The following is a 20,407-nucleotide window of genomic DNA, read 5'->3' as shown; positions in this document are numbered from 1 at the left end:
AAAAGCAGCACTGGGAAGTGGGGTATTTGTGGTAGCAGCTGCAAGTTTTGCTTCCATTTTTGATCAACAGCAGTTTAGTGTTACATTCCAACTTTACACTGTGGTTCAAGCCCATGGCCTGAAGTTGCCTTTTGTCAAACAAGGCTTAGTCGAGATTAACCACACATCATCTGCTTCAGGAAAAAATGGCAAGCTGCAGTTAATAAAATAATGAAAGCAAAAGCTTTTGGTCTTCTTCTTGCAGCCATACTGGTCAGAGGTAGGTTGTTGATGCACAAGCCCAAGGCTCATTCTGAGTCATTCCCATCTCAACCATGGTTTACAGTGATGTCCAAACCAGCTCCCTTGTTTAGGAAATACAGTGGTACCTCGGGTTAAGTACTTAATTCGTTCCGGAGGTCTGTTCTTAACCTGAAACTGTTCTTAACCTGAAGCACCACTTTAGCTAATGAGGCCTCCTGCTGCCGCCGCGCCGCCGGAGCACAATTTCTGTTCTTATCCTGAAGCAAAATTCTTAACCCGAGGTAATATTTCTGGGTTAGCGGAGTCTGTAACCTGAAGCGTATGTAACCTGAAGCGTACGTAACCTGAAGTGTATGTAACCCGAGGTACCACTGTACTTTGCAGACTAAATAGGTTGTGTCCAGATAAATTATACAAAAAGAAAAGAAAGATGAAGTAAAAATATGCTTAAATGTTTTCTTTTTTTCACTGAACAAAATGAAAATGCAAGCAGACCAAGTAATCTTGTACGAGGCGAAGCTAGCTCATTTGAAAGAAACTGGGCTTTATGGCAGGCCTGTTAATCTTTTTATTTAAAGCTGCTTCTTCGTTTTTGCTCATGTAAAATGTCAGGTCCTTTCTATCTACTTGTTCACAGTATTTCTACCTACTGCACGAGAACAAATAACAATTTCTGTGGCTTTATGCCAGGCTGGCAAATAACTGAGACAAGGTCAGTTGGAACAAATTTATAAAAGTTCAGTGTCAAAGCCCTTTTACAATTAAATTTTCAGTATGAAAACTGACATGGCATGCTGTAGGGACACAGCTTCCAAAACAGCTCACAAGGTCTGTCAACAAATGGGTAAAGCTGGAAATGTTTAGAAATACCCACTTTGCAAGGGCAACAAGAATATTTTGTGCTACGTTTCCAAGTGAGATATACTTTGAATGGAAATACAAAGTTTCTTTGCATTTAGTCAGAAAGGCATTTCTCGTCTGTGTGACGTTTCAGTCTAAGCCAAGGACTTTAGAGTTCACCAGCTTGACAGTTACACTGATTAAAGCTTCTTTTTAAAAACCTTTTCTTTAATTAATTCGCACGTGTGTGTTTTTCTCCAGCAGGGCTAACATCCTGCCTTATATATGACCTAGATCTTATAGCTCTTTCTTCTCGCACTGCTGCTTACATTAGTTGGGATTGTAGGACTTTAGGCATAAGCCTGCATGATATGCCTGAGCAGCGGGCATACTCTGTACCAAGGCACCAATAAAATCAAGATTTCACCCTCTTAAACAATAAATGATGGGCTGTCTGCATTTTACAGCAATTGACTTCAGGGCCAGCTCCAGCGTCATCTGCAGTGTCATCAAGTGTCATCTTGCTGAATGGAATGGTACTTGATGTGCACAGGAGTGATGGGTGAAAGGAGGCACCACCAAACACCTGACCTCCTGGCAGCGACATCTCTGCCACTTGCTAGGAGAAGGTGAGGTGGTCAGTGCTGTGTGAGTGCATCCATGTGCCTACACAACATCCATCACAGCACCCCTTTCTCTCCTGGTAAGCATCAGAGCCTGCTGCTGGGAGGCCAGGCGTGTGATGCAGTCCCTCCTCACTGACTGCTCCTAAATGTGCACAGACCTGTGAACCATTTCCACTGAAATATTCAAAGTAATGACTTACAGAGCAATCCAAGCCCTTCTTACACCAGACTTGTTGGGGGTGGGTGGGTGTTGGATTGAGTGGCGGCACCTTTTGGCTAAGCTCTACCAGCCGAGCCAGGTTCCTGTTAGCCTTTGACAGGAAGTGACCCAAGCGATGCTCCATGGGTGCTGGCCTCCTCCATCCACATGCTGGAGTATCAGCACCAGCAGAGTCCATCGCAAATGGAACATTCTGAGGGAGGGGCAGAGGCACGGCTGAGCTATTCAGAGATTCACTGGACCCTGAGCTGGTCAAGGAGGTCATAAAACACAATAGGGGTACAATTGAATTTGCAATTAGGTATAACAGGGACAATACAGATATAGCAACAGTTAAAATATATATAAATTAAAACTTACTCACTAACATATAACATTAAATTATCATTTAAGGCCTTAATCATTATGATAGTACAGCTTGTTCCCTAAGTTTTATGGCAATCACACAGAATTTAGTTACCCTTAGCGTGATCTCAGGATCCTTGTCCTCTACAAGGGATTTTAGACATTGAAGTTCGGATTCATTTGGAGATTTTTGCATAGCAGGGGTAATCAATACCGAGCATATATCCCCGTAGAAACGGCAGCATAACAAGGCATGAGAGACAGTTTCTACCTCCATCAAGCCGCAGGGGTAGACTTATTCCGCGTATGGTTTGCCCTCGAATCTGCCCTGCAATAAGGCAGATGGCAGCATGTTGAATCTAGTGAGGGTAAATGCCTGAGCTGGACTCTCTGCCATTGGAGATGCCATTGGGCCAATCTTGATCCAACAGCTGTGCCTGCCTAGAGCTGTTGCAGGGGCTGGGCCCAATTGCCCTCTCCCCACTTTCTCCTGTCATGAACAGTAGTGCTACAGATGTGGCAGCCTCTCTGCTGCCCCGAAGGGTCTTGGCAGCAGCAACTTTGTATTGTGCCCTAAATTGTTCTATTGGTGGTGGAGGTATCGTTGGTAAGAGCACCAGTGGTCAGCACAGCAACTGGTTGTAAGCAGCTACAAGCCATTTTACATTTACATTTCCCACAGTGAATAACAGAATCAGTAGAGTTGAAGGGACCTCCTGAGGAATAGCTAGTCCAACCCTCTGCAATGCAGGAATATGCAGCTGTCCCATATGGGAATCGAACCTGCAACCTTGGCATTATTGGCTCCCCACACTAACCAACTGTGTTATCCAGACTGTGCGTCAACATAGCACTGCAGGAATCACTTCTACCATAAAGTTTCAAGGTGATTTATATATTGGAACAGAAAACGTAATAAAAATAAAAGTAGGTAGGATCAAAAAGAATCTCCGACTAAAAGTGATCCTATATAAATTCAAGACAAACAAAACATCCAACGGCCACTGCAAACATTAGTATAAGCACTATTAAACAGGCACTAACAAAGCCATCAAACCTCACAAAATAAAAAGTAACAGCTAAATGCCTGGGTGTGGAAGTACATTTTGACCTGGTACTGAAAATATATCAATGTTGACAACAGGCAGGTCTCCCTAGAGAGAGCATCCCACTGTTTTTTTGGAGGGTGGGCACTCTGCATGCCCCTTGGAGTCATACATCATTTTAAAAAAAGTTTAGTTCTGTGCATTAACTTTTAACCTTTAAATGTTACAGGGTATATACCTAAGCTTATGGCAAGCATGCACTACACATCTATACAGAAGTAACTATACTAATTTCCCATTCAAATCCAGCAAAGTTAATTTTTAACATGCCACGCTAAGAAGCTACTGTAGCATGTACCACTACAGAAAATGCAACCCAGTTAAAGAGTTCACAAAGCAGTCTTAAAACCTACCGCCACAAATGTTCCTTTGTTATCTAATCTTTTCTTTTATTCCTAAGTACCATTTTTCTAGTTACAGATAATAAAACTTTTCATTAGTGATTGTGTTTCCTGTCATAATGTAAATAATGCATGCTGATCTATAAAACATGCAATGAAAACCTTAACGTTTTCATTCAGTTGTTTTAGTTGTGCTGATCAAAGTTTTGGCACTTTCAAAGCTAAATCCATTAGCTCATAAACTGTACCTTATTTATAATTTAAAATATATGGCTAACATGTGGAAAGTTTAAAAGCAGCTATTGTGCTCAAAAGTGGGCCAATTTAGGGATACTTTTTTATTATTTCCTACTATAGATAGCATATAAGGAAGAATATAACATGAAATTGATCATGAACTCACTTAAAATGTCCAAATCTTTCAAGGAGAATTCACGAAGCATAAGGAATGCAACCTAGTGCCGCTTTTAATAACAAATTGTGCGTGCTCTGGCCATATGCTCTGCAGCTTATGTAGAAAATATTATACTTTAAGAGTTATGACAATCAGTCTTTCTCATTTATTCTCGTTATATCTAGGAATAAAATACTGATTCCTTATGCTACTATAGTGCACTTTCTGGGACACAGCCATGAAGTACATTCACCTCAGAGAAAATACAAATACAGGATCTGAGAAACCATAAAGGGCATTGAAGGAGGAAGTAATGAATGAGAACTAAAGATGCTCAGAGGCTATTCTTAGCTTTCATCTAAGGCCTAGATGTCAGTTTGGGGCATTCCAAAGAGATGTATAGGCAGGATTTCCTCACGATCACCTTCATAGGTGGTTTTTAAAAAACCTTTCATATTATTTGTGAATTTTTAAAGAGATGCAATACAAAATCTGCACATGTGCATCTGACACTAGAAAAAAATTCCACCATGAATCACATGGAAAATACTCCAGGAAATAGCCTTATTAGTCTGTTGCAGTTTGAGGATAAATCAAATGCTTTATGGTGTTGAACTTTCATGTGCAATAGTCTGCTCAATGAAGTTGAATATAGTTTTGTTTAGGCACGCACTAAGAACCAGAAGAGTAGATAAAGTGGCAGAACTAAAAGCAGTGTTTTCCATGATACAGTGGTACCTTGGTTCTCGAACAGCTTGGCTCCCAAACAAATCAGCTCTTGAATGCTGCAAACCCGGAAGTAAGTGTTCCAGTTTGCGAACGTTTTTCGGAAGCTGAATGTCCGATGCAGCTTCTGCTTGACTGCAGGAAGCTTCTGCAGCCAATCAGAAGCCACGCCTTGGTTTTTGAAGCGTTTCAGGAGTTGAATGGACTCCCATAACAGATTAAGTTCAGGAACCAAGGTACCACTGTACACATAATTCTGGATGTCTCTCACATTCCTGATTGAATAACACTGTTGTTACCTGTGAGGAAGAGTTCCATGTGGACAGCTAAATACATAGGCATATGTTGCATCAGAATTCACAAATATTGAACTCATTTCAAAATCATTGTTGAGCTTGCAGGAAGAGTCTTTTTGTAAATTACCCACAGCCCAAAGAGCATGAACACCAGTCTGCCTCCAAACACACAGGTGGAATCTAGACATATATTAAAAATGTTCTGAAAATGCTTCTTGAAAAATATATTGAATTTGCCATAGCACACCATCACAATCTAGTGTCACATTTGTATAATGCACCTTACAACGCACTTAAAACATTTTATTTGCAGCTGTGTAGCTGAGTCCACAGACTGCTTAGAAGTTTCCCCAGAATTCTTCCTCTTGAGTAAATCAAACAGCCCAGTTTCTGAGCCTTGGGATTTTTTTTTACACTGTTTCCAGTCCATTTCAGTTAATTCACAGGTTTAGTCTTTCTGGGGCTCTCATATTTCTTCTGGGTCTATCCCCTGGTTGTGGGTCAGAAACCCGCTTCTGCAGCTGCTTCCAGACACAATTTCAGGATCCCAGCTGTTTCCTCTCTGGCACATGGGGCATCAAACATCCCTAATGCACAGTGCTCCTTTTTAGCAGGATGCAACTTCAAGCAGCTCATGAACTAAGAGGCCAGCCCTATTTATTAGCCCTTCTGTGCTAATAAAATTCTTGCTGCAGTTGTTGCATATAGGAAAAGCTTAGTATCTTGTCTGTTAATGCCTGTACCTACAATTCCCAGCAGAAAAGCTTCTGGTTTTTTAGTATATGTATATTTCAACATTTTCTTAATTTCATTATATATCATATCCCAGAAGCATTTTACTTTCTTACAATCCCACCACATATGATAAAATGTACCTTCTTTTTCCTTACATTTCCAGCATTTATTATCTACCTTATAGAGCTTGGCTAGCTTCACCGGTGTAATATACCATCTATACAGGTCAACAGATTCTCATGGCTGGTACAAGCAAAGTCAGGATGGGCAATGAAGAGATGGGCTTGCAACCATGGGAAGCCAGTGTCACATTTGGGAACCCAGTGTTCCTAAATGTTGTGGGGCAGGCAGTCCCAGCATTTCAGCACTTGCAGAGGAAGATATATACAAATCAGAATAAGGATGCAGTTAGTAGAGGGCTTTCAAGTGAAGGAGGAACAGAGCTTGACAACTCGAACCACCTTGCCTCATGCAGAATCTCATTGCAGCACATGGCTGGAGCAGAGGCTACAGACTGAATTTGTATGCAAAATGAAATGTAATATTAAACATTAAAATGGTTTGTTTAAGATCTATGTTCATTATGGGGAAGGTCCATAGGGTAGACCATCTGCTTTGTATTCAGAAGTCCTCAGGTTCAGGTCCACACCTGCCCAGGGAGGGCTGCAAGGGAAACCAGCATGAAGCCCTGGGGAGATGCTGCCAGACTGTGCAGACACTACTAAGTTAGATGGACCAATGGTCAGACATGGTATAAGGTAGCTTCCCATGTTCCCGAGAGATATTTAAAAAATCAGTACCTTCATGCAAATTCTGTTTTATAGGCTTTATCCACCTGTCAAAGTGGCCCACTGGGGGCAGGGAACGCAGGATGAGACCCGCCAGCCGGGAAACGTTCCCTACCCCTGATCTAAATAAGCACTGCCCATTATTATCTAGGACATTAATGCCTGGTGGTTTAAAGGAATAGGCTACTTATCCTACTCATCCTAGTCCAAAATGCCCATCATCCTCTCAGACAATGGTAAAGCCATCAGAATTCAAATAAAACACCTTCAAATGAACTACCGGTAACTTCTAAACCGTGTCATACCTTAAAAGAAAGCTCCCATTTTGTAGAAGCTCCTAGTTGGCTTTTAAAGCTTTCAACTCCTTTAAAAAAAAAAAAGGTTTCCCGGTTTTGAATAGTTTCAAAAGAATCCTCATTGTAAATTGGAAACCAAGACGCAAATCACCTTATGGATAGAAAATTACTAGGTTGTATGAAACGAGAAACTAAATCTATGCACACCTTTATCAGACGGGCACGAACTCATTTGGAAGAAACAAAATAATCCTGGTTTTCTTTTCCTCAAAGAGGTCACATTTGCCAACGATCCTCTTTCAACTGATAGTACATGTACGGTACTTATCATTCCTATCTGCTGTCTGCTCCACAGCTGTTTAAAGTTCCTACTGACCACTCTCATTCTCTTTTTATTTTAATTTTGTCACCAAACACCCTTACACAGTCAACACAACCTCTCAGTTTTCTCTCCTTCTTTCTCCTTCGCCTCCTCTTTTCTATCTTCTAGAAAGGCATTTGCAACAAAGAACGAGAGATAGCGAGATAGTTTATTTAGAAACTCTGTTGAAAATTCAACTCTCTTTCAACACCACAAAGAACCCTTTGTTTATATGGCTTATCATATATATAAACACTTACTATTTAGGTTGTTGGAGGAAGCAACACTGATGCACAGAATTAAAAATCACTAAAATTGAAATGAAAGTTTCTTTTTGAAATGCATTTCTGCTGTAGTATTCACTGGGTCTCGTTTGTCAGATTTATTTCAGCAATCATGTGGACTGTAGGCTTACTTTCATTTAAAGTAAAATATTGGATCAGTCAGAATTCTAAGTTGACACACAGGTGCAATACATTGCTCAACCCTTGTTCTGCAGCCTTTGAAACACAAGAGGAAGAGAGATTATGCCTTTGTGGCATAAAATACTAATTGTATATTTATTATTTTAATATATATTAAAGGGGACACTCTCATTGGAGGGCATTAGTACATCTGAATCTGTTCTATCTGAAAGAGAGACCAGAACGCTCAAGGAAGCAATTCCTTATTCAACTATTTTTTTGTTTAAGCAGTAAGAATAATACTTTGAAAAAAGTTGTGATCTTGTGCTTCATTTGTACACTATTATTTCTGCCATGTAGTGTCACTTTGTACTTCAGATTATGCTATTTTTTATAATTAATGGGAGCAGAGGTTATACAATGACATACTTTGGCATAATCACCATTAACAACCATGTAGTGTATTATAGGGTATATGCATATACTTACAGAGACTGGAGAGAGTGCAGGTTCTGGAGTGCTTCAGCAGGAACTTGCTTTAGCAAATTATTCTGAAGCATTCTGCATTTGGAGAGAGAGGGGGGGGTGAGTTAAACAATTTTAGCCTACAAACCAGAGGCCAGTGTTTAGTATCTTACACTGGTATAACACCCCCAGAAGGAAAATGGTTAGTACCATGGATGTGAGATCTGGTCTCCAACACAGAGTGTACCACCTGCTAGTTACCAATATTTTGAAACCAAGGTTTAGAGAGAAAACCAAAACTTTGTAGAATTTGAGAGCCAGCGTAGCATCGTGGGGATAGCTGGGAGACTCTCTCTTAGCCTAACCTATCTCACAGGGTTGTTGTTGGGATAAAATGGGTAGGAGAGAGAAATACATGGAGGAAGGTAGGATATGAATGAGATAAATTAATAAAATGTAGGTGTGTGCCTCTTCTCGTCATTTAAAGAGCTGTCCATATTGTGGATGAGTGGTTCCAGTCCCACTTGGATGGTTGTTTTCAGAAGGTGATGCTTGAGGAGTGTTCTTCTGCCCTGTGGAGTCTTCAATGTGGGGTTCCTCATAAAAGGTAAAGGTACCCCTGCCCGTACGGGCCAGTCGTGTCCGACTCTAGGGTTGTGCGCCCATCTCACTTAAGAGGCCGGGGGGCCAGTGCTGTCCGCAGACACTTCCGGGTCACGTGGCCAGCGTGACAAGCTGCATCTGGCGAGCCAGTGCAGCACACGGAAACGCCGTTTACCTTCCCGCCAGTAAGCGGTCCCTATTTATCTACTTGCACCCGGGGGTGCTTTCGAACTGCTAGGTTGGCAGACGCTGGGACCGAGCAACGGGAGCGCACCCCGCCACGGGGATTCGAACCGCCGACCTTTCGATCAGCAAGTCCTAGGCACTGAGGCTTTAACCCACAGCGCCACTGGGTTCCTCATAGTTCAGCTTTATTCCCTATGCTACATGAAACACTGAGCAGGGTCACCTGGAATTTTGAAGTAGATTGTCAACAATATGCTGATGACACTTGTCTTGCCTCTGCAATGGACTGGATGAGAGCCAACAAACTGAAGCTTAATCCGGATAAGACTGAGGCTCTTGATGGGGTTACCTTCCCTCTGAGGGAGCAGGTATGCAGCTTGGGGGTTACTTTTAGATCCTTTGCTGTCACTTGAGGCCTTGCTGGTGCAGCGTACCTTCCATCAGCTTTGGCTAGTGGCCCAGCAGCACCCCTACCTGGACAGGAATAGCCTAACTTTTGTTGTCTATGCTCTGATAATCTCTAGGTTAAATCATTGCAACGCATTATGCATGGTGCTGCCCTTGAAGACAGTGCACAATTCAGTGGCGACTTTCATCACCAGAGCAAGATGGTTTGAGCATTTAATGCCAATCTTGGCTTGAACTCACTGGCTGCCAATTAGTTTCTGGACCCAATTCAAAGAGCTGGTCTTGACCTATAAAGCCTTAAATGGCTTAGAACCACAATACCTTAAGGACCACCTCTCCCCATATTAACTTACCTGAATCCTGTGATCATCATCTGAAGCCCTGTGCCATCTACATTACTTATATTTAGGCACCAGGTGAAAACACTCCTCTTCTCCCAGGCCTTTGGCTAACTAAACAATATATGGCCTTTTGAACTGTGTTATGTGTGTAGTGTTATTGTTTTCATTTGTTACTATAGCATGTATTTTTGTGTTTTTATATTGTAAACTGCCCTGTGATCCTTGGATGAAGGGTGGTATAGAAATCTAATAAATATTAAATACTTAACAAAAACATAACAACACAGAGAATAAAATGCATCTTAGAAAAAACAACCTAGAAAAATAAGAACACAAACTAGGACTACACATCTGCAGAGGCCTTGCTAAATAAGTATGTTTCAAGGAGGTGTAAGAATATAGTCAAAGGCAGTGCTGCTTAACTTCAGAAGGAAGATGATTCCACACAATGGGTGCAATCATGGATAAGGTACTCCACTTCTCAAAAGGAATGTTTTTCAGCAAAAAGCTGAAACCTGCTTGGTTTCATAAAGACCTGCTTGGAATGTACTTCACAGTTTAACAAAGTTTGTTAACAGTTAGGTTTGTCCTTAACTGACTACATCTACCAAGAAATAACATAAGATATGGGCGTAATGTTTCTTAAATACTATGATGTTTGAAGTAATTAATCTACTCATTTTGTCCATCTTCCCACCCATATAAATAGAAATAAAAGTGACCTCCTTTTTTCCATCCTCATTATAAATGTCTCTGAACTTTGAGAGCTAAAACCTGCCCTTCTGTAGGAAGTTAAAGAAACAATTACAAAATTAGATCTTTATTTATATTATACAGAGACATTAACTTTTTGAGTGAACTCATTTTGGGACATCACCCATCTTTCAAAGTTTCAAGGTTTAATACAATGAAGCAAATGCCTTATTTTTCTAAAAGCATTAGTCATCTTTTCCTGGTCATACTCTGATCAAAATGAACAATTCACTTAAAGTGTTGATTTAGTATTAGGCCCACAAACCACACAGAAATGTTGGTTTACTTACAGTACTTTAAGGCTGAAAAGCCCAGAAAATGCTCCTTTGGGGATGTGTGTCAAGCCATTTCCTGCCAGACGTCTGCAGGGTTAGAACGAAAAAAGATAAATAGATTTCATTTTATGTGGAATTAATTTGGATGTTAAAATACACAGGACAGTTATATTGGAAGCACCAGGGCTAGAAGGAGTTGTTTAAGATCCCAGTTTTGTCATCATTAACATTCCGTGTGAAACATTTTGTAACTACACAGTCCATTTACTGTCAGCTGTGCAAATGCATTTGCTTCAATAAACCTGGCTTACTGTGCACGCCTAATTGTCCAACCTGTTCTGCTTCAGTAGCAAACAATGCAAAATTACAGAATGCAGATTGGCTACTATTTTCATAACTTTACATTTGCCCCAGTAGACATGAATTTTCCCCAGCAGACATAGAAAGCACGCAGATAAATTGCCAAGCTTCATTAGCTACAAGCGAGCACGTGGTTACAAAAATGGTGCACGTTCCTTCACAGTGTTGTGCTTTAAAAAGCCGACTGGTCGTGAATGGATAGAAATTACATGTGGAAATGAGCTGATGATTATTTGCCTTTCTGTGTTACACATGTCCTTCTTAAAATAATGTTAACTGCTGATGTCAACCGGAGCAGAGTATCAGAGGAATTTGATAAATGCACTGTCAGCTTTCATTTCAAATACATCACTGACAGTAGCGGGTTAGCAAGGAAGAGGCACTTCTCACCTGCTCTCTTAAAGGAGAAGCACGGGCTGTTTCAAACAGTAGTTTTGAAAAGCACCTTAAGCACCTGAAGACAGCCTTCAGCACTAAGCAGGATCCCTCCACCCCCACTAGCTGATGCAATGTGGTGCACCCATATTATGCCATTTTTTCCCACTAGGTAAAGACCTTTTAATTCAGCCATCCCTTTTAATTTGAATTATTTGCTTTGGTGCATTTAAATGTGTATCCAAATTGCTTTCCCTTAAAAACAAACAAACAAACAAACAAACAAACAAACAAACAAATAGCAAAGGCTGATCTGGTTTGGGGGAGGGGTGTAGGATACTTTGTATTCCAGATTCTGTGTTTTTATGACATCTGTATTTATAAGTCTCAAACTACATCTGTGTGTTTTATTGATTTTTGTGAATGTCCAGAGAATTTTGGTCTATGGTAGTCCAGAAAAGTTAACACCAATGTTATTCAATGCTTTATTTCACTTTAGTATAATTTGAGTCAGTGGGACAAAAAAAAAGTTTCAACCATGGGTTGGCCTGGTTTTATGTGGTCATTATTTTATTTTAAATCGCTGCTACCCATCTGGTATAGTGAAGAAATGAATGAAAGACTGCCATTGAACTCATTCATGGTCCGGGCTGCAGTTGAGGTTCTCCTTGGAACAGCTAGGATTGCCTGTACTTCTCACTGCCTTAGGTTTTGAATCTCATGATTTAATCGATTTTCAATCAAATCAAAGCATATTTACTCAGAAGCAAGTTCCCACTTCTATGAGAATTGCAAGGTCTAAGATATAAAATAAATGTCATAAATGTACCATATATAAATACATAAACCACGTGTCTGAAACAGTACAGGAAAACAGTCCTAAAGCCATTTTGACTCTTCAGTGGCCTCAAATATTCCTCTGCAGTCTGGATGGAAATGGCAAAAGCCTCGCCATTGTCTCTGTGCTCACAAATCCTGCATTATGGGCACAATTAGGTATGAATAGGGTGAACCTGTGACCTGGACTCAGGAATTAAGTAATTATCATCACAAAAGAATGGCCAGGCTGTCCAGGTAAACCCATTACCAGGTTTCCTGCCAGACAGGATTCTGCTGTAGACCGCCCCTTCTGTGATGTATGTATGATGTATTGGAGGTGGCCTTGAGCTATAGGGTGGCAATTTCAAAAATCTATATAAGGGCTTGCACACCTTTGTTCTGGGTTCCTCCTCCCTCCTGCGTGGTGGTGGTGGTGGTGGGGTGAGCACCCTGTTGCAACAGTTTAATAAAGATCAGACTTACTTAGTTGCTTTGCTTCTCAATATTCTCTGGTTGGCCTCTGTTATTTTCTCCTACCGATAGAGAACCTACATAAGGATTTTATATGGGCTCTTGGGTACCCCATAAGGGAAAAGGAGCAGTTTTTTTTCTTATAACACACTGATATCAGTGTGAATTACTCTATAAGTAGACAAACCCATTTCTAATGTACCTTTCAGGGTACAGGGCCATTTGCAAATTTAATTAAAACAAACCAACCCAAACACATACAACCATCATAAATGTATGCTGCAGAACAACTGCTGGAGGAAGTGAGCCCTTGCAAGCATATAACACCTGTGCTCAGAGATCTGCACAGATTTGCTACCATGCCAAGCTCAAGATGTTACTATTGGCATATAAAGCCCTTAACAACTTGGGACCAGTTTACCTACAAGATCGCGTTACCCCACATGCGCTCACTTGACTCCATCGATTGGCACCACTATAGGTGCCACATAATACCAGTTCCACATTTGGAAGTACTCAATCGTTTAGTGTGACAGCACCTGAACTTTGGAACTCGCTGTCCATTGAGATAAAGCAGGTGCCTTCACTGTATTCTTTTCTGCACATGCTAAAAAGATTCTTGTTTTCAACAAGCCTACCCATATGCTTAGGAAGTTGAGGGAATTTTAATACGTTTTAGTATTTTAACTTCTGTGTGTTTAAAAGTAGGGTTGTGTTTTTTATTTTTTAATTGTTTTATCTTTTTGTAAACCACATTAATTTTTTTAATCAAGCGGTGTATAAATTTTATGAAACAAACAATAAACGCAATTTCAAAACCATACAAATTCCTAAGTTGCCTCAATTTTTGTATAATCAAGATAGCCACTCTGACTAACACAACTTCTACAAGTTGAAAATATAATAAATTCTACTGATTTTTAACGGTTGGGTAGTGGCAACATTGTTCCCCAAAGTGCTATACTAGCAGCAGCGGAAAACTATTGCTATGAAGGCTTCAGCATATGTCCAAACTGATGCAATGCTTCCATTTTTAAATAAGCAACACGACAGAAATCTAAACCATAACCTGCATTTTATTTGCTTGGCTGCATCTCGTCTGAGACAACGGAGGAGCAAATGGACTGTAAACAGGAACCTTGGTTAAATTAACTAAAGGACAGGCCACTGAAGAGGCTGAGTCAGACTTTACAGCTGTCTGAACAGCCGTATGCATGAGAATTCAAATGCATTTGGATACCCAGTTTATTATTGCTTTGAAAATAGTTAGCTTTTATAATAGCTATTGTTGCTAGAATAATCCTCTGTCAGAAAAAGCACATGCACGAAACTAAAAAAAATTATACTTTTTGGCTATTAACCCAAATAGTTATATGAGAAAGTACGGTACATCGATTTTAAAAGGCTGTGTTCTGCTGAGCAGGGTTTTTCTATTTTAACTAATATTGTGGAGTTCTTACTTCATACCCATCCTGTCTTGTGACGGTGGAATTTATTATGTGTCACTGGCTGTTTGCCAACCTGGAGGCATGCATGTCTGATCATACAAGCTACTATACTGCACTTTGAATACAACTATTATAATCTTTACTTTGCATGTCCCTTTCTATACAGGATTATAATATGAACTGGGCAACTTCCAGTGGTATCTGCACACCAGCAGAATGACTTCAGCTGGAGAGACAGGACTTCTCCTCCTCCCTGAAACCCTCTACACATGCCCCAATTCTGTTCTGGAGGGTGTGGTCAGAGAAGTCAATCTTTGTGATGTTGCCCGTTTCCCAAAGTTTATTTACATCACTGCACTACACAGTTATTCAGGCATGGCAATCCTTCTCCATGGAACAATGGCAAGGCTACATTTTTTATCTGCTCCACCACAGCCATTTTCACATGCCTCACCTCATTCAGATATGACTTGTGAGAGATTATGCTCCTCTAGTATTGCTAGGTTTTGCGACCATATAGAAGAAGAGTTTGGATTTGATATCCCGCTTTATCACTACCCGAAGGAGTCTCAAAGCAGCTAACTTTCTCCTTTCCCTTCCTCTTCCACAACAAACACTCTGTGAGGTGAGTGGGGCTGAGAGACTTCAAAGAAGTGTGACTAGCCCAAGGTCACCCAGCAGCTGCATGTGGAGGAGCGGAGACGTGAACCCAGTTCACCAGATTTCGAGTCTACCGCTCTTAACCACTACACTACACTACACTACACTGGCTCCTCCAGTGTATAGATATACACTGATACAGAGTACTGGCACATTTTTTTATTTTTTGCCGCTCATAGCAATTTATATTGCTTACCCACCACACTTGTATAAAAAAACCCCATAAAAATAGTGCCAACTGCACATAACAAACTGAGTGAGCCAATTCTGCTAGGGGTAATAGGTAGCATTTAATCTACCTTGTTCCTTAAGTCCCGCCTTCCAGGTGAATATAGAGGAAGTACTGCTTCACCCCCTCTCAGAGCACCACAGCTGCAAGCGAGTTTTACAGGTTGGCTTCAAAGGACATCTTTATCCTGCCAGCAGGTCCAACGGTTCTGAAAGGTATTGCGTCTACTCCCTTCACCTTTAAAGGTACCCAAGAGTGGTCACTGAACCTTAACTGCCTATTAACTTCCTGAACCTACCTGCCAATGTTGCCAATTAACCTATTTAAAAGCAACCATCCGATAAGGACATCTGCCGGAAACCCAGTACAGAACAGGTAAAATAAACCAGCCAGCAAAGCCAACCAGCTGACATGCAAAAGATTTCTACTCGCCCCCCTGAAAAATAACCAGCTAATGTCCATACTGGATAAAAGGTGGAAGGGAACTGCAAAACTGCAGGAGTTTTGCAGTGCAGTGTGCTTGGGCACAGAAGAGGCTGAATGCCCTCCCTAAGTGGATGCAAATGCCATCTGACGCTACTGCTTCAGGCACAGTGTAATTGTTCGATCTCTACTGTTAAAAAACTAGCATTTTTGTTCTGAAAATTGTAATTGCATTCTTTTACACTTTTGCTGTGACTTTGTACTTCATTATGGAATTACCGAATAGCCCTGGAAAGATTGTTCTCACTAATGCCCCCCACCAATAGATTAACAAAACTGAAATCACACAGGAGTCACACATATTTCTCATTTAAAAAAGGCATGAGGCTTAGTTTGTTGGTTTGTACCTGTGACTGAGACAGAGCTAACTTTTAAGACAGCTTTGTCACTTGGTCGGCAAAATGGTTGTCACCCGAAACTAATTCTCAAATCATTCTGTTGAAAGGGAGAGGGGAAACAAAACAGACAACCCAAGTGAACTTATCTGTGCATTATTCTACTAAGGGCACCTGCTGTAAAGTTGTTGAGCAGTGTACTAAAAACTGCTTGGAGCTCTGCCCACAATGCTTTTGTTTGCAAAGCCCAATTTTTCAGTCTTAGAAAGGAAACTAGATATGTCTTATTCAATGATGCTGTAACTAGCCCCAGCAGCCTTCTGGCTTTCTCCTTTAGAGATGTAAAAGCAATCAAGTGGCTGCAGGTTCTACATAGTTTGTGTAATTCACTCAATCATAGGCAGTTGTAGGAGACTGGATGGCGAGACTGTAAAATAGAACAATGCACTGGGCATTCAGAGCACTGATGCTGCAGTCAATAAGCTTAGGATTTCCATCAGGACGTCCTCACATGAAGCTATGCATCCCAGTGCAAGTTTGGACCCTTGTCTAGACAGAAAGTGTGTTATAATGAGAATAGAGGCCATCCCAGTATCAACTGATCAGGTCTCACATTTGGAGCAAGATCCCTAGATGCAATCCCCCTTGCCCCCATGTTTCTAGACAGAAGCTCATATTGCATGACACTACTAAGCCGGGTAAACTCTGGGTATTCAGGAAGAGGAAGTGATACATTGATTTGCATAAACAAAACTGCAGCTGTCCACGATATGTGGGTTTTTGTGGCTTGCCACTAATTAGATGCCACAAGTGATTATCAGAGGGAAGAAGCAGAGGTACAAACACTTTGCTTTTAGTGAACCTCGCCAGGATACCTGTGCCTTGAGTTACCGTTGATGTGAAGAATGAAAATCCAAAGCATTTTCAAATTCTTAGTTTTGTGGTCACTTTGTTACATATAGTCTTATGTGCATAGAGTGGTTTCCTCTTCTGGCAGGCCATCATCACTGCTAATCAACATTCCACTTGTGATCCTGTGTTTGATTAACTAGTTTTTATAGCATAGTGTTTTTTCTTTTAAAAAACAACAACAGAAAACACCAAATAGAACAAATTAAGCTATGCAGGGTTCTGTGTTTCATAGCCAGCCTTGAGGGATGCTAAAAGCTAAAGAGTAAGGAAACAGTAATTAAAAGTGATTACAACAAGACGACTTAGTACCATGAAATGTGAATGCAAGTGTCCTTGACACAGGCAGAACCAGACAGCAGGTTTTGGTTTTGATTATAACTTCACTTACTATTTTAATAAACATGAGCTGGTATTCAAACTTTTAATATCCTGCTGCTTAACTATTTCCAAATAGCAATCCGGCTCTTTTAAACAACCCTTAAAAAAATTAATTTCTACAGCCCTGTCTCTGCTTAGAAAAGTTGTAGCCTCATGGTAACTCGTTTAGGGTTTTCGGTTTTTTTGGTAAGTTTATTTCTAGAATCACAAGCAATTGGTGTGTTTTTTCCCCAGCTAAGTGTTTCCGCATGTGCCAAACGTGTCAGAGCTCACAGCTTTTTCTGTGCTGTGTTATCTGGTTCCCAGAGAAGTGCCTAAGAATGTTCTCTCAACTATGTCAGTCAAGGATACAAAGATACGTACAGCTCTTCCAGGAAGCGGAGATTGTGCAGCGAGTTTGAGGACAGTCTAGTGATGTTGTTCATACTGAGATCGCTGAGGAAGGAAAGAGACAGAGTCTTAATACAGGATACATAACTGCAGCATACAGCTGTTTGTACATTTTAAAGTAGCACATTAACAAAACAACAAACAAAAATAGGTCCCTTTCAAAGTCAGATGAACTAACCAGAAGTATTTAAGCCATTTATTCCAGATGATCCCACAAATTTCTATGGAATTGCTTTGAAGCAAATGGTTTTAGAACAGCAGATGTGGTTTATTAAATACAATATTTAAAACTACTACCACATATTTTTGGTTGCCTTTTCTTATTATTAAGCTACCGATTTCAATACACCACAGTAAAAAAATTAAAATACTTGGCACAATCAGGTTGCTTCTTGCTTTCTTACAAGAAAATTTATTCCTATGGTAGATAAACTGCAACATGATAAAACAATATTTAAATGTACTTTAAAACAATGTAGTAACCTGTATTTCACTAGTTAGTTGTAGATTGCAAAACAAAGGAATTTTGCCCTATATTACTGCCCTAATACTATAATAGCAAATATTTTGACTCACAGAAAACCAAGCACCCCCTACATTTCGCTTTTTAATGGGCTCCCTTTGCAAATTCTCAAGTTGCATTAAATAAATAAGTGAAATGAACCACAAAACAAGGGTGCAATCTGATCCTGCTTGTAGCACACTTCCTGGTGGGGTTCCACAGTAGTTCCTGGCACAGGAAACCAACAGGTTTTCCTAAGTCACATCAACCTCACTTTTATGCAGTATTCCACTTAATTATACTTTTAAAAAGCCTGTTTCCTCCTCATGCTAGTACAGTGTAATTACCGTGGCTTCACTGGGAAGGCTCCACTAAAATACATGGGAGCTATACAAGACATTAAAAAGGTTTGTGCCCACTGTGGGGCTTTCCTGCACAAGCCCCATAGGAATGGGAGCTATCCAAGCAAATGGACCTGTGCACATGTTATTTATTTTTTTAATGAATCACTTCCTATAAAGCATCCTGAAGCAATTTGAAACATCAACAGCAACACACACACACACACACACACACACACACACACAGAGAGAGAGAGAGAGAGAGAGAGAGAGAGAGATTTCATGGGTGGGGGGGGGGAGTGAAGGGAGAACCCCACCCCCCAAGCAGTCCAGTGAAGACTGATCGTCCTCAGTGGCCGTGGAATGCTGACTGATTGCTTGAAGTGGGGTTGTGGGGGCAGGGGGAGAGAACAGAAAATACTGCATTGAAGGGGAGAATGAAACGGAGGTCTGTACTTAACCTGAAACTGTTCTTAACCTGAAGCAGAATGAAACGGAGTATTATAGATCAATGCATGGCTGACTGGCTTGAACCCTGAACAGCAGCACTCTACTCAGCATCACGTTTTGAAGATCCCACTTGTATAACTCACTTATTTTATTATATTTCTATATCACCTTTCTGCAAACCACCAAGACTGCGTGCAACAGATCAAAACCAATAAAAGTACAGCAAATGAAATCCCAGTCAAATTAATTATATTTTAATGGACAATAAGATAAAGCCTTCGGGTGATGACGTATTTTGTACATATACCAGCAACAGTGCTTTTTAAAATGAATACAGTGGTACCTCGGGTTAAGTACTTAATTCGTTCCGGAGGTCTGTACTTAACCTGAAACTGTTCTTAACCTGAAGCAGAATGAAACGGAGTATTATAGATCAATGCATGGCTGACTGGCTTGAACCCTGAACAGCAGCACTCTACTCAGCATCACGTTTTGAAGATCCCACTTGTATAACTCACTTATTTTATTATATTTCTATATCACCTTTCTGCAAACCACCAAGACTGCGTGCAACAGATCAAAACCAATAAAAAAGGTTAAATGAACAATAAAGAATAAAAACATTGCAAACACCAACACTATTTTTTTTAAAAAAAGACCAAATTAAGAAGTGTAAAATCATAAGTATTGCTACAACCAAAATCAGCATATATAAAATACAAACAATTGCTCTAATCGCCATTTTTATTTTTAAGAAAGTGACAATTGTCCTGATACACTAACAGTGTGTGCCGTAATCCAGCTACAGGGGAACACAAGTTTGAGCCACTGATTGTCTTGGAGGAAGTCAACCTCAGACTTAGAACATTTTGCTTCAGCTGACTCAGGTTGTAGACCTGGCAGCAAATGATACTTAGTACAGAACATCTTTCATTTTGTGGGAAATGTTATTTTAAGCAGGTGTTCTGGGTGTGCATTTTAAGTTCTTATCATGCTGATTATTCACACCAGAGGCTAATACTGTTTATAGCCAACATTGTAATGCAGAAATACATTTTTACTAGTTTACAGCTATTCATTTGACAGCATACAGTTACACAGGGCAAACCTGGAAATAAATGACAGTTTTATTGTTAAGAAATATTAACAATTACCCATTTTCAACTCAATGTGTTGTTTAGCAGTCACTTCAAAAGCTAATTTATTAAACAACACCAGAGTAGTTATTAAATTCCCTCTTTTGTTGTAATATTTAATCATGCCTTTCTTTCTCTTCAGTAGTTGGCTACTACCCCCTTTGTTTTGGCAAAGGAACAAAAGATTTTCTTTGGCAAAGGAACAAAAGTACAGCAAATGAAATCCCAGTCAAATTAATTATATTTTAATGGACAATAAGATAAAGCCTTCGGGTGATGACGTATTTTGTACATATACCAGCAACAGTGCTTTTTAAAATGAATACAGTGGTACCTCGGGTTAAGTACTTAATTCGTTCCGGAGGT

The 20,407-nt window shown here is 40.3% G+C and overlaps 1 protein-coding gene across 1 annotated transcript in view; it reads right to left on the bottom strand.

The window, feature by feature from the left end:
* LGR5 (leucine rich repeat containing G protein-coupled receptor 5) overlaps positions 1–20,407 on the bottom strand; it is a 73,662-nt gene that overhangs the window by 32,210 nt on the left and 21,045 nt on the right. The window contains exons 2-4 of the mRNA XM_028745966.2: positions 17,586–17,657; positions 10,768–10,839; positions 8,211–8,282 (exon numbers count right to left, since the gene is read on the bottom strand). Of these exons, the coding sequence (XP_028601799.2) occupies positions 8,211–8,282; positions 10,768–10,839; positions 17,586–17,657 (216 nt within the window). The remainder of the gene's footprint in view (positions 1–8,210; positions 8,283–10,767; positions 10,840–17,585; positions 17,658–20,407) is intronic.

The sequence above is a fragment of the Podarcis muralis genome, chromosome 10 (genome assembly GCF_964188315.1).
Source record: "Podarcis muralis chromosome 10, rPodMur119.hap1.1, whole genome shotgun sequence".
NCBI lineage: Eukaryota > Metazoa > Chordata > Lepidosauria > Squamata > Lacertidae > Podarcis > Podarcis muralis.
Note: the sequence above shows the minus strand (reverse complement) of the source record. Positions and strands in the feature narration are given on the sequence as shown.